The sequence below is a fragment of the Pempheris klunzingeri genome, chromosome 9 (assembly GCF_042242105.1).
Source record: "Pempheris klunzingeri isolate RE-2024b chromosome 9, fPemKlu1.hap1, whole genome shotgun sequence".
Classification (NCBI taxonomy): domain Eukaryota; kingdom Metazoa; phylum Chordata; class Actinopteri; order Acropomatiformes; family Pempheridae; genus Pempheris; species Pempheris klunzingeri.
Window position 1 is genome coordinate 128,483 of NC_092020.1, and position 13,730 is coordinate 142,212.

The 13,730-nt window shown below is 40.7% G+C and overlaps 2 protein-coding genes across 2 annotated transcripts; both read left to right on the top strand.

Annotated features, from left to right (window-relative positions):
- The first annotated feature begins 1,140 nt into the window (after positions 1–1,140).
- LOC139207179 (SLC35A4 upstream open reading frame protein-like) lies at positions 1,141–2,352 on the top strand. The gene is made up of 3 exons (XM_070836823.1): positions 1,141–1,223; positions 1,596–1,694; positions 1,990–2,352. The coding sequence occupies exons 1-3, from the start codon at positions 1,209–1,211 to the stop codon at positions 2,185–2,187; spliced, it is 312 nt and encodes a 103-aa protein (XP_070692924.1). The 5' UTR covers positions 1,141–1,208; the 3' UTR covers positions 2,188–2,352.
- Positions 2,353–2,374: 22 nt separating this feature from the next.
- LOC139207178 (probable UDP-sugar transporter protein SLC35A4) lies at positions 2,375–4,183 on the top strand. The gene has a single exon (XM_070836822.1). It carries the CDS (start codon positions 2,752–2,754, stop codon positions 3,730–3,732), a length of 981 nt encoding a protein of 326 aa, XP_070692923.1. The 5' UTR covers positions 2,375–2,751; the 3' UTR covers positions 3,733–4,183.
- The last annotated feature ends 9,547 nt before the right edge of the window (positions 4,184–13,730 follow it).

Sequence of the window (13,730 nt, forward strand, 5' to 3'; positions counted from 1 at the left end):
GGCATTTTTATAGTAATATTTTGTATAAAGACAAAGAACCAAAATCATTTGTATTCAGTGCAACAAAATAAAATGAGAACTAAATTCACTGTGACCTGATGAAAGATGATGACCTTGAGAGTTGATCAGCTGACGAGCCAAAATAATGTTTTTGTATTTTTACTAGATCAGATCTCATCACCACGTCAGTGTCATTTAACAGCGGCATGACAGTGGTCAGCTTACAGTCTCTTCAGTCCTGACTGAAGCTAATACTTTATAGCCTCTGTAATGGTGAAGCATGTGCAAAATGATCACTGCAAGTTTGTCCAGCTGTCTCACAGGAGCGGAGAGGAAACAGACCAGCGGAGCAGGGGGAATATCGGACAGAGAAAGTGCCCCAGTGCCCCCAAATACCCTCACTAACCATCCATTATCCAATCAATAGCTCAGATGTTTAACTCTCCTATGTCTTACAAAGTTTAGCCAAACGTCCGGTTTGTAATCTGTGAAGTGTTCTCAACTTTTGTGGACGGTGCTATAAGAATAAATCATTTAAAACAGTGGTGAATTACATTCAACAGAAAAATCTAAACATTTGAAAGGCATAAGAGCTGTTTATATATTACACTGGTGACTGGGGGCTTCTCGCCCTAACGCTGGTTAACAAGGTTTGGTTAATGTGGTGGAAACGTGGTCACACTGAGCTAACAGCACAGCAGCACGATAGCCCCTTAGCTAACACTGAGATCGGTTAAAAATAAACATAGCAAGTGTAACGTGATCTTACGCCACACTCATCATTTTAAAGTTAGCAGCGGTGAAACCGTAGCGGAAGATAAACACATTAAATCAGTCAAACAGGGAGGGGAGACGCCGGTCGGCTCCTTCCTTTAGCTCCACACCGGCTGTCTGCCTGCTGACAGCGCAGAGGAGAGAGAGAGAGACCCCGGCGGTGAGAGCACAGGAGCCACGGACTGTAATCACTCTGAACAGTATGCACACCGCTTATCAAGAAAATGTTTCTATGCGCTGTCTCCAATCATATTCTTTTATATACCGGCCACGCTGGATATTTCTCTATATTGCCAATGATATTTCCTACAAGACAAAGTGTTGGGACAAAACACAATTCACCGCTGTCTTACTCAGACCAAAACAATCGAGCTGAATCCAAAGGAAGCGTCTCAGGCTGCCGAGCCGAACACCGATCAGTCGAATGAGCCAAAATGGCGGATGACAAGGTGAGTGAGTTACAGTGCGCTGGCTTTAAATGAATTACTTTCACGTGTTTCGTCAGATGACAGCAGCTGCTTGAGAAAGAACAAATAACGACTCACCTCAGCAGCAGTTGGCAGTAACACGAAGTCAGTTGGGGCGACGGTCACTTCCAAATTAAATCAATCTATCCTTGAGCCGGCTAAGTTGTGTTGCTATTAAGTTAGCTAACCCTTCAAACTTCGAGAGAACTACTAGCTGTCCTGTTAGAGAGGCTCAGTCACTAAATGTGACTTCAGTCAATGTTGTACAGCAGCGTTAGATATTCTCAGTTTCATTGGCGTTGGCATTGCTTCTCTGCTTTCTAATACACATGCGACACGTTGTTTTTATTTCAGGATCCTCTGAAACAGTTGAAAGATTTAACGCAGCTCAAAAATCAGTTGGAGGAAATCCAGAGGCGAGTGGAGAGTGAAGTTTCTGTAGGAATCCCTCAGGTATGTTGTTATAGGTGTCTAGTAACTGACCACATGAAAAGAACAAGTTAAAGTCAATTCAGTGTAAAAAAACAAACAAACATTGAGGAAACATTTGCCTGTCATCCATCTTTGCTAGAATATGACTACATGTCTCATTATATCATAATCTAAATGTCTCTGTCACCCCCTTTGCCTTAACTACCCTATTATGATTGTTGAGTAGTGATGTTGCTGACAACATGATGTTTTATGGTGATTATACTTGTGCTGGGATTGCGCTGAACAGCCTCCTCTTGTTGTTTTGCTCTGGTAGGGAGGCTCAGTGTTGGGATCTCCATTTCTGAAGGGCTTTCTGGCCGGCTATGTGGTGGCCAAGCTACGCTCCTCTGCCATCCTCGGAGTGCTGCTGGGAACAATCACTGGCATGTACGCGGCACAGAACTATCAAGTGCCCAACATTGAAAGGACCGTGAAAGAGTTTATGAACAACTTGAAAAAAGGACCAAAGTAGTTTAGGCTGACTGCTGGTCTTGTCATTGGCGTAACAGGACAGAAGAGGAAGACGTATTTTTGCTGCTGCTGTTTTGTCATTGGCTTGTGACGGATCAGCCTTCAAGATATGTGTAGACTGGACTATGTATAATGATATAACTGGAATTTTTTGGGGGACTCAAAGTAAAAGACTGGCTTTTATTTGCATTTTTTTGTTTCTGGTTCAGTTACATACTGCTTTTTCATTTCCACTTGTATCTCTTTGATTTTAATGTAAGACGTTGTGCCTACAAGGTGTTTGGTCCTTCAGATTTCATAACTTGTCTGCCTGTAGCAGTTTTCTCAGCCCGTTAGATTTTGAATTGCTCATGTAAACCAGCCAGTAATTCCTGCAAATGTTTCCTACACCCCTTTATTGTTAAGGTGATAATACATTTATAGAGTTATACAGAGATTAGTGCATCGAAGTATTTTAGAATTGATATTTAAATTATTGAGATTTACAGCGACAAAGTGAAGGGTTTTTGCACTACAGCTAGTAATCAAACCTGTTAGAAATCTATTGTTTTATTTAGCATCGTTGATGATGATTGTGGTCCAGAATGTGGGGCCCAGTTCCCCCGCAAGGATTAAGAGGCAGTGGGTGACAAGGATTCGGTGGGGTGTCCTCTTTGGGCTGATGGTCCTCATCTATGGCTCTCATGCCCCCCTCATCACTCTCACCAAGGTAGACGGTCAGGTCCCTTTCTATCCCTCATCATGTGTTGTCATGATCGAGTTAGCCAAACTCCTGATTTCTCTGGCAACTCTTGTTCTTACTGGGGGTGCAGCTGCCTTACATGCTCTTCCACCTCTAGACCTCGTGGCCCCCTATGCTGTCCCTGCTATACTCTACGCCCTCAACAACAACCTGGTAGTTCTCATGCAGGCTTACATGGACCCAAGCTCCTACCAAGTCCTCTCCAACCTGAAAATTGCCTCCACTGCCCTGCTGTACTGCCTCTGTCTGGGCAAGAGGCTCAGGCCTGTTCAGTGGATAGCTGTGGGGCTCCTCATGGCTGCAGGAGTGTGTCACACCTACAGCAGCCTAGACCTAGCTGACCCTGCGGGGGCTGAGGCTGAGGAAGGTCCCAGACTTCATATCACAGCTTGGGGGCTTTTCCTTGTGCTAGTGTATTGCTCTGTTTCAGGGCTGGCAGCAGTGTACACAGAGAGAGTGCTGAAGAGCCAGAAGCTGCCCCTCAGTTTGCAGAATCTCTACCTCTATGTGTTTGGTGTGGCCATCAATGGGCTCTCCTGCTTCTCCTTTGCAGCAAGTGAGAAGAGTTTTCTGGAGGGATACTCCGGGGTGGTTTGGGTCATTATAGCAGGGCAGGCAGCTAACGGACTCCTGATGTCTGTGGTGCTCAAGCACGGCAGTGGGATCACCAGACTGTTTGTCATTTCCTGCTCCATGCTGGTAAATGCTTTGTTGTCGTGGGCCATTTTGGGGCTGCAGCTCACACTTTTTTACCTCCTTCCTGTTTCTATGATTGGACTGGCAGCTTACCTTTATTACAGATAGTAAATTCTCCACCAACTGAACCACAAGGCCCATTGAACCCATAAAATAACTCATTACAGTCTAGCTAAACTTCTGCCTCCTAGCTTTTGAGTTTAAGATGTGATTTGTTTTCTGCCTTTCATCTATCTGCCTTCTGACTTTGACATCCAGAATCACGTGTTTGATTTGTAACCATATACCACATTATGTGTGAACACTCATGTCAGCTGATGCCTGATTTGACAGTTTACATCATATTATGGAGTTTGATTTATAACACTGTTCTGCTGTTACAGGCAACTGTCAAATATGAATGCAAGTCAAGATTATTATATCTTCAGTTAAACATTTCTGAAGAATGCTGCTATTGTCATCTTGGTGGTTTTGTTTTGTATTGTTTTCTTCTGCCAAGAACAATGTCAAAGATAATATCAAAGTGTTATACAGTGTGCTAATAATAACCATTAAACTGTCAACAGCTTTATTTCACATGATCTGCATCAAGCACACTGATTGATAAACATCTTCCAGTCACGTATTCATTGTTGTTGGGATAGCAGTTCAGTCGTAGGATCACCACGCACAGCCAGAGTATCCTTCAACTCCCCCAGTGCTGTGAAACAAAGAGAAAAATCATCCCTTTGCATTCCTGTCACATTTCACTTCAGAGGTTAGCGTTAGTTAAATTCCCTCTGATGTAATAGCCTGTCTGGTAGAGGTTAAGTAACTAACGGTGACCTTTACGGAGTTGTTTGTTGTCAGCCTGCAGCTGCTGGTTCTGGGCAGAGAGGTAGACGGCATCCTGCACAGCCTCCAGCAGCACACTTCTGTATCTGCCCTCTGACATCCTCCTCTGCTCCTCGCTCACCTGACGAAACACTCTGAACACCTGGAGAGCAGTAAAGACAGATAACGCAGACAGACACTGGGGTGATGCAGGATATATCAGTGCTGCATTATCAATCATTGCATACTTTAGTCATAGTTAAAACCCATAATTCATTGTATCCAAAATTCTAAATGCTTAAGTATGTATGCAAAAGGATGTTTCCTCAACAGTCTAAAGTATCACTATATGCATTATGGGATAAGTTTAATATAAATCATAAATGATAGAGGGATATAGTAACTATTTTAAGTGAGAACCACCTGGAGGTGCCCCATAAACTGTTTATGTGTTGATCATATAGATGTGGGCCTGTAGTGGAGTAAATTGCGATTTAACAGTTGATCACGTGGAAATGACCTTGTTTTGTATTGCTGCTACAACAGACACTGTTATCACTGGAGAAGCGCAGTGAAAAGAGCAATCAAGAGTGAGATGAGACTTTGTTATGAGAGAAATCGAAATGATGCACAGGGTCTGGGAGTGTCGAGTATTTCATATAAAGACAGATGGAAATTGCTGGAAGACAATGACATCTCAAAGGCTGCACATTCTGTGGTGAGATTTCATGTCGGAGCCTCTCTGTGCACAAATAAAAGAAATTTACAAATAATATAATAATAATAATAAAAAATAATTTATTGAATAGCCTAAGATATAAGAATTTCTCTGCAGCATCCCATAAACAGGTCACTGGCAAGTTCATACATCTAGAGTCTTTATTTGTTATTTCTATGTTTTGTTTTTCATTGTCTTTCAAACTCACTAGTACTTTGAAATATCACCTTATATTTCGCAGCTGAGCGAATGTGGAAAACATTGTGCATTTTATAATTGATATAAATGTATTTAATGTGAAAACAAGGAAGAATCACACAAATGTGCAAGCATTTGATCCAATAAGCTCCCACCTGCAGGCTCTCTTCTCTCAAACAATGCAGCTCCATTTGGTGTCTGTGATACTGGTTCTGCAGGTCTGTCTCAGCCTGCTGGGCCTCGGCACGCAGGGCCTCTATCTGCAGCACCAGGACCTGCCTCTCTCTGGTCAGCACCAGCAGCTCTCTCTGGGGGCCTTCTTTCTAGCAGAGGAATGGATAAAACCATTAAATTTGCAAGGGAATAACAGGATTAAGTTGCAAGTGCAGTGGTTTCCACTGCCCACCATAAATCTAGCCTTGCATTAATTCAAACTGACTCAGCATCTGCAGCTAAGATAGATCACAAATTGAATAGTGTTAACAACAGTGTATCTCATTATCTCACCAGTCGCTGTTCCTGTGCCAAGTCTCTCTCCATCTTCTCCACCTCCTCCTGAATTAATCTCCCATGGTCCTCTTTAAGTTGCCGCCTCCGTTCCTGTGCTTTGTTGTATTCTAACTGAGACTGAGCATTAAATTGGCAAAATAAATGTTCTAGTGTGGGTTGCCCACTCTCGCGCACATAAATCTTGTTCATATGTTTAATAGGGTATTCACAAAGCCTCGTATACACGCTATCCAATCAGATTATAGCTGTAAAATATCAAAATTTGACAGGAGTTAGATGGAGTGCGTTACTTGTTGACAGAGGTCAGATTTCTGTGTAGCGGTCCCGTTCTTTAGCATCTCCTCTCTGACAGCCTCCCTCAGCTGCTGGATTCTCACAACTCTCTGCTGGACTTTGTCTACATTCCCTTTGTCCTCTGGGGATATGAGAAACACACACAAACACACACACATACAATATCATTGATGTCTCTACATACAAAAGTTGACACATTTTTCACATAATAGCAAATTACCTCTGATGTGTTCTTCCATTTCTTGTTTCAGCTGGTCTTGCAAACATTTCACTGTCTCTGTACGTTCTCTGCTATTTGGTGTCTGACAACTCTGGCAAATCAATGCAGAACATGGTACTCATTTCGTTATGTGGGACTCACATCATTTATTATTATTTACTTGAGTGGGACATTTAGGAAGGAACCTGTGTTTTGCCTTTTATCTTCTGTGATTCTTCCCTCCTTTTCTCCCATGACTGATTTTTAACAATCTGTTGGAGGGATCACAGAGTGTATTTCAGCAATGAACTCAATTAGTCCGCACAGAAGACGGTGAGAAAGCTCTATTTAATATGCTGCTCATCTGATGAATTACCTGCAGGTTTTGGGTCAGCTCTGCCAGCCTGTACGTGCTGTGAACTTCATTTTCCCCCTGTGACATCACCATGCTTCTTAGACCCACGATGCTATCTCTGATCTCTTGCTCGGTTGCCCTTGGACACCAGCGATCAGCAGCGGCCTTAGTTAGGAAACTTCTCGCTTTCTGAGCCAAAGCTAAGGCAGAGGGGGTCTCATCATCTAGAAGACCTGATGGATAAAGACAGTGATTTCTACGCTCACAGTATTAAGGTTAAATGGGCATGGCTGTGCCCAGAGGACCACTCACCCAGAGGGTGGATGCAGTAGAGGAGGACAGTCCTACTGTTTCCTGTTAAAGCATCATTTAGGAGGACGTGGAGGAGCTTGTCGCCTGTTGTCGCTTCATATTGAGTTTGGTCCACAACTTTCACCAGTGGGCTGACTCTGGAGAGCATTCAGCTATTACCATTCACTAATACCACATATTAATTGTACACTGTATATTATCTAATAATCTTTAAAGTGTACTGTTTTTTTCACAGCAGACATTTTGACTTGTCACAGTAGGAAAAGCACAGGTGTTACTAATAACATTAACTATGACTCTGTTCTATTAAAGAGTCTAAGTAAGTCACGGCAGTGTGAAACTCAAACAGCTAAATGAAATACAGCCATCATTCATTTTATTATTTACATCGGTGCTTTTCTTTGTGTAACATGTCAAAAGAATCCTGTTGTAGTTTCAAATATCCTTTAAAGAAATTCTGAACAAAATTGTAAATTTGAAAACATTCCCCCCTCCAGCATAACCTGCGTTGGGATATCACTTTAAGTCCCTCTGGCCTCTGTAACAGATAGCTCCCTGTACATGACTGACCCTCGGAGGTCAGTCCTGCTGGCTCCTCCTGCCAGGCTGAACAGCTGCAGTCTGCTGCGGCAGATCTCTGACTCCACCTCCTCTGGATGAAGTTTCCACTCAACAGCCACCGAGAACAGGGAACTACATCTGAGGAAAGCCCACACCATAAGGATATAGAAACAATAATATGTTCATTCATTCACGAAGGAAAGAGGAAAGAGCCACTGGAATGACACATGAGAAAACACAGTGATAAACCTGCTGCGTGACCCTTTAGTCACGCTCATGCGCCAGTGAGACACTTAGCTCTATTGTGATCAGCCACTTTAATTAATCCATTCAAAGTAATTAAATTAATGGATTATATGGCCAGAGTTTATTTGACCTACCTGGTAGAAATGGAGCCTGCTTTGGCCTTCAGTGTCTCCCTGCATGTTTCATACAGAGTATAGGCTTCTTCTGCTGAACACACACATACCTCACATAAACCTCCTACAAGACTGAGAAAAAAAACACAAAGATTAATCATATGGGTTTCATTTTTTACACTTAAATGTACAAATGGGGTGTAAGTGTTTCAATTTCAATAAGCATCTGTTGTTTATTGAATCTGTCTTCATAAATTAGTAGTTACAATCTGAACTCACTTTCCAAGGACGGGGTGTGTCACAAGTTTTAGAGTCTTTTTGTTAGGACTCAGGAGATCCACAGCACTGCCATCTGGATAAAACTGACATCGACACACATCAGGAGTTATCCTGCACCATATTGTGCCTAGAATGATTTATGGTTATGCTATTAAACAGGAGGACAAACCTGAAGGAACGCCACAGAGGTGAACAACTCCTCTTTCACTTGTGACAACATGCGACTAAATAGATCTGCCAAAACCTGAGACAGAATAAAATAAAATAAAATTGAATATGAGAAAATATATAATCTGCTAATGTTAAGAGTAGTTGTGTTTTGGGCTCCACCTGTTTGATGATACTGTGGTCAATGAGAGTGCTAATCTTCTCCGTGGAGGCTCCACATATCAGCAGCACTCCATTGTAACCACTGGGTATGGACTCAGAGAGAGGCTGCAGGAGCTCAGGGTGGAAACTCTGCAGATTTATATTCAGATATCCAAGTTTTTGGTGATGAAAAGCTATAAAGAGGCTTGGTGGAGAATAGCTCAACAGTCACATCGGTAAAAATCAGAGGTCGGAAGCTCTTTTGTACCTGTATGTTGTCAACAGTCACAACTTGGTCAAAGACGAAGGATTTTGCCTCCTGGTTAGAGAACAACATTACGACAGTGAGAGCCTTCAGGGAGCAAGAAAGATGATTGAAGCAGTGAGAGATTTCAAATGTTTTACCTCATCCTTTCCCGATTTGTAGCTCACACCACGTCCTTCATTAATAACCACACATTCTTCACCCTCTGTGTGTAAAAAAACGTTTTCAAACACAAATCTCCAGAGAAAGCGTAGCAAGTTTACAGATTTTACATTTCTGTTCTTCTTTTACCTGCAATCGTAGAAAGGACAACTCCCACTTTTACTGTTTCAGCTCCCTCACGCAACTGGAAAAACATGGAAATTATTCAAAAGTGACAAGCCAGTATTAACACCCCCAAATTAATTTTTTTTTTATTGAAAAAAGGAGGTACTCACAGGTGCGTCCATTTTCACAGTGTCCATCCCATGTGTATGTGCACCATAGCCACTGGGTCACCTGGATTTTATTACACTGTACTGAAATATTAATGTGCCAGAATCTACTTTCACTGGTCTTGGTGATCAGGATTCAGTTACCAAGACGGACACAACTGAGGTTATGGACGAGCAGTGATGATTTTAAAATCTTATCACTTACAAACATCTTTATCATTTTGGAGTATATAACAGAAAGAGATGAAACTGATATAAGATTACTAAGATTATTTATTTGATTATTCAGTTTAAATTATTTAGATACACAAAGACACTGAAATATTAAGCAATGGAGAGACAAAAACAAATTGTGACAGTGTTAAATAAATTGGCTACAAATTAATAGCGATTAAAACCTATTAATAGTTGTTGTTTTTATGAATGGCTTACAACTGATTTCTTGTAAATAATTTTTCAAATGACAATAAAGCCATCATAAATATATGATAAATCCTTTATAAAGGATGCCTTATTAGAAAGTGGCAGCCAAACAAGGATGCTGCAAACATCACCTAAAATAAATGAGATGTGACAATAAACCCACAGATTGTAAACCAGAGAGCAGAGCCGTGCTGCTGTGTCACACTGGTCGGCTTCCCACATGTTTCAAGAGACAAATTCATTATCTGAGCCCCCTGCTGGGCAACCAGTGTGGCACACAGAAACTCTCGAGGCTGTTCAGGAAGATGATGGGCTCTTTTCAGGCACTGTCACACTGATAAGAGTTCCTCCCTGCACGGGGAACATTGAGCTGCTCCAGTGTGATCAAACTGGCACCTGTCTGTGGTTATTGTCCATCATTTGGCAGGTTATCAGGAGAGGGTAGATGTATGAGGTGGTTATTGGAGGAATGATGTTTTTCCAGGGTCTGTGTTGGGTTATCAAATACCTTCAGTGAATTTTAACTTAGATCCAGTTCTTCAAGACATGTAGAGAGTCACTTGGTGGCTGTGTGGAGGATGTGGAACGTGTTCCTGCTGACATCAAGTTTGGTGAGACTCAGGAGCGCACAGAGAGACAGAGAGGTCGCTGTGTCTCAGATAAGGAGATTTCAGGTACTTTAAAGAAAGAGAGGAACAACGTGAGACATTCTGTAGGCTAATGCAAGAGATGAGGTTCTCTCACAGATCCAGATGAGTCAGGTTTTCTACTCTTAGAGCCCAGCTGGAGTCAGTCTCAACCAGGCCAGAGCGAAGAGGACTAAGAGATTTCAGAGAGCCAAACAGCCAGAGGTGGAACGCACAGATGGAGGGCTGGAGGAGAGAGGGGTCCACTGTTATGTCGTTCAGTTGAAGGGCTTTAATTTCAGATTGTTCCATTAACTAGAAAAGTAATGCCATCAAGGCTGGATGACTTTTAAAGTGGATGCCATTATGTTAATTTCATTTGAGAGGGGCAGATCACTGCCCTGAAGAGTGAAAGGGAAATTGTGACATTGTTGAAAATTAGTTTTGTTATGTAGATTAAATTAACAAAAGAAAACTGGACCCAAGGCTACATCCACCTCAGATACAGTCAGTTTGCCATCTGTCAGCATGAGCTCCAAAGCCAGTAAACAACCCAGACTTTATAGGTTGTGAATGACTACAATGTTGCACATAGATGTCGCCATGAGAAGTGGTCGCTCCTTAAGTGACTGTGTGTCCCAAACTCAGGAGCAGAATCAGACTCTGATTCAGTGTCACGATGTAAAGAAGAAAGAAGAACATATCATGAAATGTCAAAATGTAAGGCTTCAAAAAGAAGCAAACGTGCTTTTTAATGAAAGAAAGAAATCGTGGCAACATCAAAAACATCTTGACAGCCTTTAAATTTGACCCTCTGGAATTTGAAGAATCTGCTTATACACAGTGTTTTTGGGTAACTGATTTCTGGGAATAAACCAAAAATGGAACATGCAAATTATATTTTTAATGATTTCTTTTTCTTAATATGGTTTGTATTGCTATTTTGACTCCAGTTTTTTTTTTTTTAACAATAAAAGTGTACTATACAACAATTCTAAAGATAAAGATAAAAAGAATAGTAATAATAATAATAATAATAATAAAATAATAATAACAATAATACAAATAAACAGTAGTAACAGAAGTAAATAAAAACAAACAACTGAAAAAGCAGCAGCAGTGGTAACTTGAAGACCTCAAGTTATAACAACATTCTCATCCTCCAGAAATTCCAAAAAAGGTTTCCATACTTCAATAAACTGTTTTCTTTTTTCACTAACAATATATCTAAGTCTTTCCAACGCAAGATATGTTGCAACCTCCTTCAACCATAACTTTACAGAGGGCAATTGTATATCCAGAAAAGAGCGATCAGTCTTCTAGCCTGTAAAAGCCCAAAATGAATCAATACTGATTGTTTTGAATTGACAACTAAATTTTCAGGGTATATACCCAGGATACAGAGTTTGGCTTGCAGGGGAACATTCTTACCCACCATCTGAGAAATGGTCTGCGTCACATTCTGCCAAAATGATTGTATTTTTGAGCATTCCCAAACACAATAGAACAATGTTCCTTTTTCCTCTAAACACTTACAACAAATATCTGGGATATTAGGACAGATTCTATTAAATTTTACTGGGGTGATATAAGTTCGCATTAGCCATTTATATTGGAGCAATTTTAAACTTGTATTAATTGTATTTTGCTGTGCCTTTAAGCATGCCACTTCCCAGTCTTCTTCAAGTATACCCTTTCCAATATCTATCTTCCATGCTTCTAGTCTGTCTTTGGATGACTCCTTTTCATTAATTATCAAAGTCCCATAGAACAAAGATACTAGACCCCTTTTAGCCAAATTTGTAATGATTAGGTTTTCAAGATTTGTCAAAGGTGGCTCAGACATTGGGTCTTTATTTTTTGCTGATATAAAATGTTTCAGCTGTAAATATTTGAAAAAAATGTTTTTTTGGTATATCATGTTCCTTACATATTTGCTCAAAAGTAAGTAGTTTGCCGTTTCTGTATAGATTCCCTACACATTGCACACCTTTGGTTGCCCAAAGCGTGAAACCACCATCGCTTCTACCTGGTGTAAAATCATTGTTTCCCCATATAGGAGAAAAACAGGATAAAGCAGGGATGTCTCCAATATGTTGGTGTACATGATACCAAATGGCAATGACATTTTTAAGAAAAGGATTCTTAGTCTTTTTTTTCAATGTTTTAAGATCTGCTGAATATAGATACTGTTTGAGGGGTAGTTCTGATGTAGTTGTTTGCTCACTATTTACCCAAGCTGGAAGAATATCTGTGCTAAAATAAAACGAAGCAGAGTGTAATTGAGCAGACCAGTAGTACCACCGCAGATTTGGAAGACGAAGGCCACCTCTCTCATACGGCAAGTAAAGCAACTTCAATCACAGCCTAGCTTTTTTATTATTCCAAATGAATTTAGTGAGAATGTTGTTAATTTTATCAAAAAAACACTTGGGAAGTGGGAGTGGGATTGATTGAAAAAGGTACAGGAACTTTGGCAATACATCCATTTTTATTATATTAATATGGCCAATCATTGAAACTGGCATTACTGTCAAGCGATTTAATGTATTTGTTATGTTTTCTGTTAGCGAGTCATAATTTGAAGATACAATAGATTGGATTTCGGGTGTAATTTTAACACCTAAGTAAGTAAAGCCATTTTTTGCATTGGTAAATGGTGTCTTTATAGTTGGTGTCAGACGTTCACTTTTATTTAGAAATAATATTGATGACTTAGAGAAATTTGTTTTATATCCAGAGAACTCTCCAAATTTTTGAATTAATTCTATATCCTTAAGCCTGGTCAGAAAAAGGATAACGTCATCGGCATACAAAGATATCCTATGTTCTTGTTCGCCTATCTGGATGCCCGCGAGGCCATCGTGGGCCCTGACAGCCATAGCGGTCATAGCGGAGGTTCAATACCTAAAGTGAACAGAATCGGTGATAGTGGACAGCCTTGTCGGGTTGAACGCTGCAGGTTGAATGGTTTTGAGACAACAGTATTTGTCAGAATCTCTGCTACTGGGTTTGTATAGAGAACGTGAATCCATCTAAGGAATCCCTCTCCAAATCCGAATCGTGGAAGCAATTTAAAAAGATAGCGCCATTCTATTCTGTCAAATGCCTGTTGGGCATCTAATGATGTATCTTCATCACCAGCTTTTTCATGTAATATATTAAGGACTCTTCTGATGTTATGGAAACCTTGATGATTTCGTACAAACATTTTGATCGTTATGTATAAGTTTAGGAAGGTGTGGATCCAATCTTCTTGCTAGCATTTTACAAAGTATTTTAGTGTCACTACACATCAGACTGATTGGCCTAAATGATGAGCACTCTGTGGATGGTTTTTCTGGTTTTTGGATAAGAGTTATCATAGCTAGTCTCATAGTGGGCGGAAGAGTTCCTTCCTGGAAGCATTCTTTAAACATATTCAGAAGTGGCTCTGTCAATTTAGTTTTAA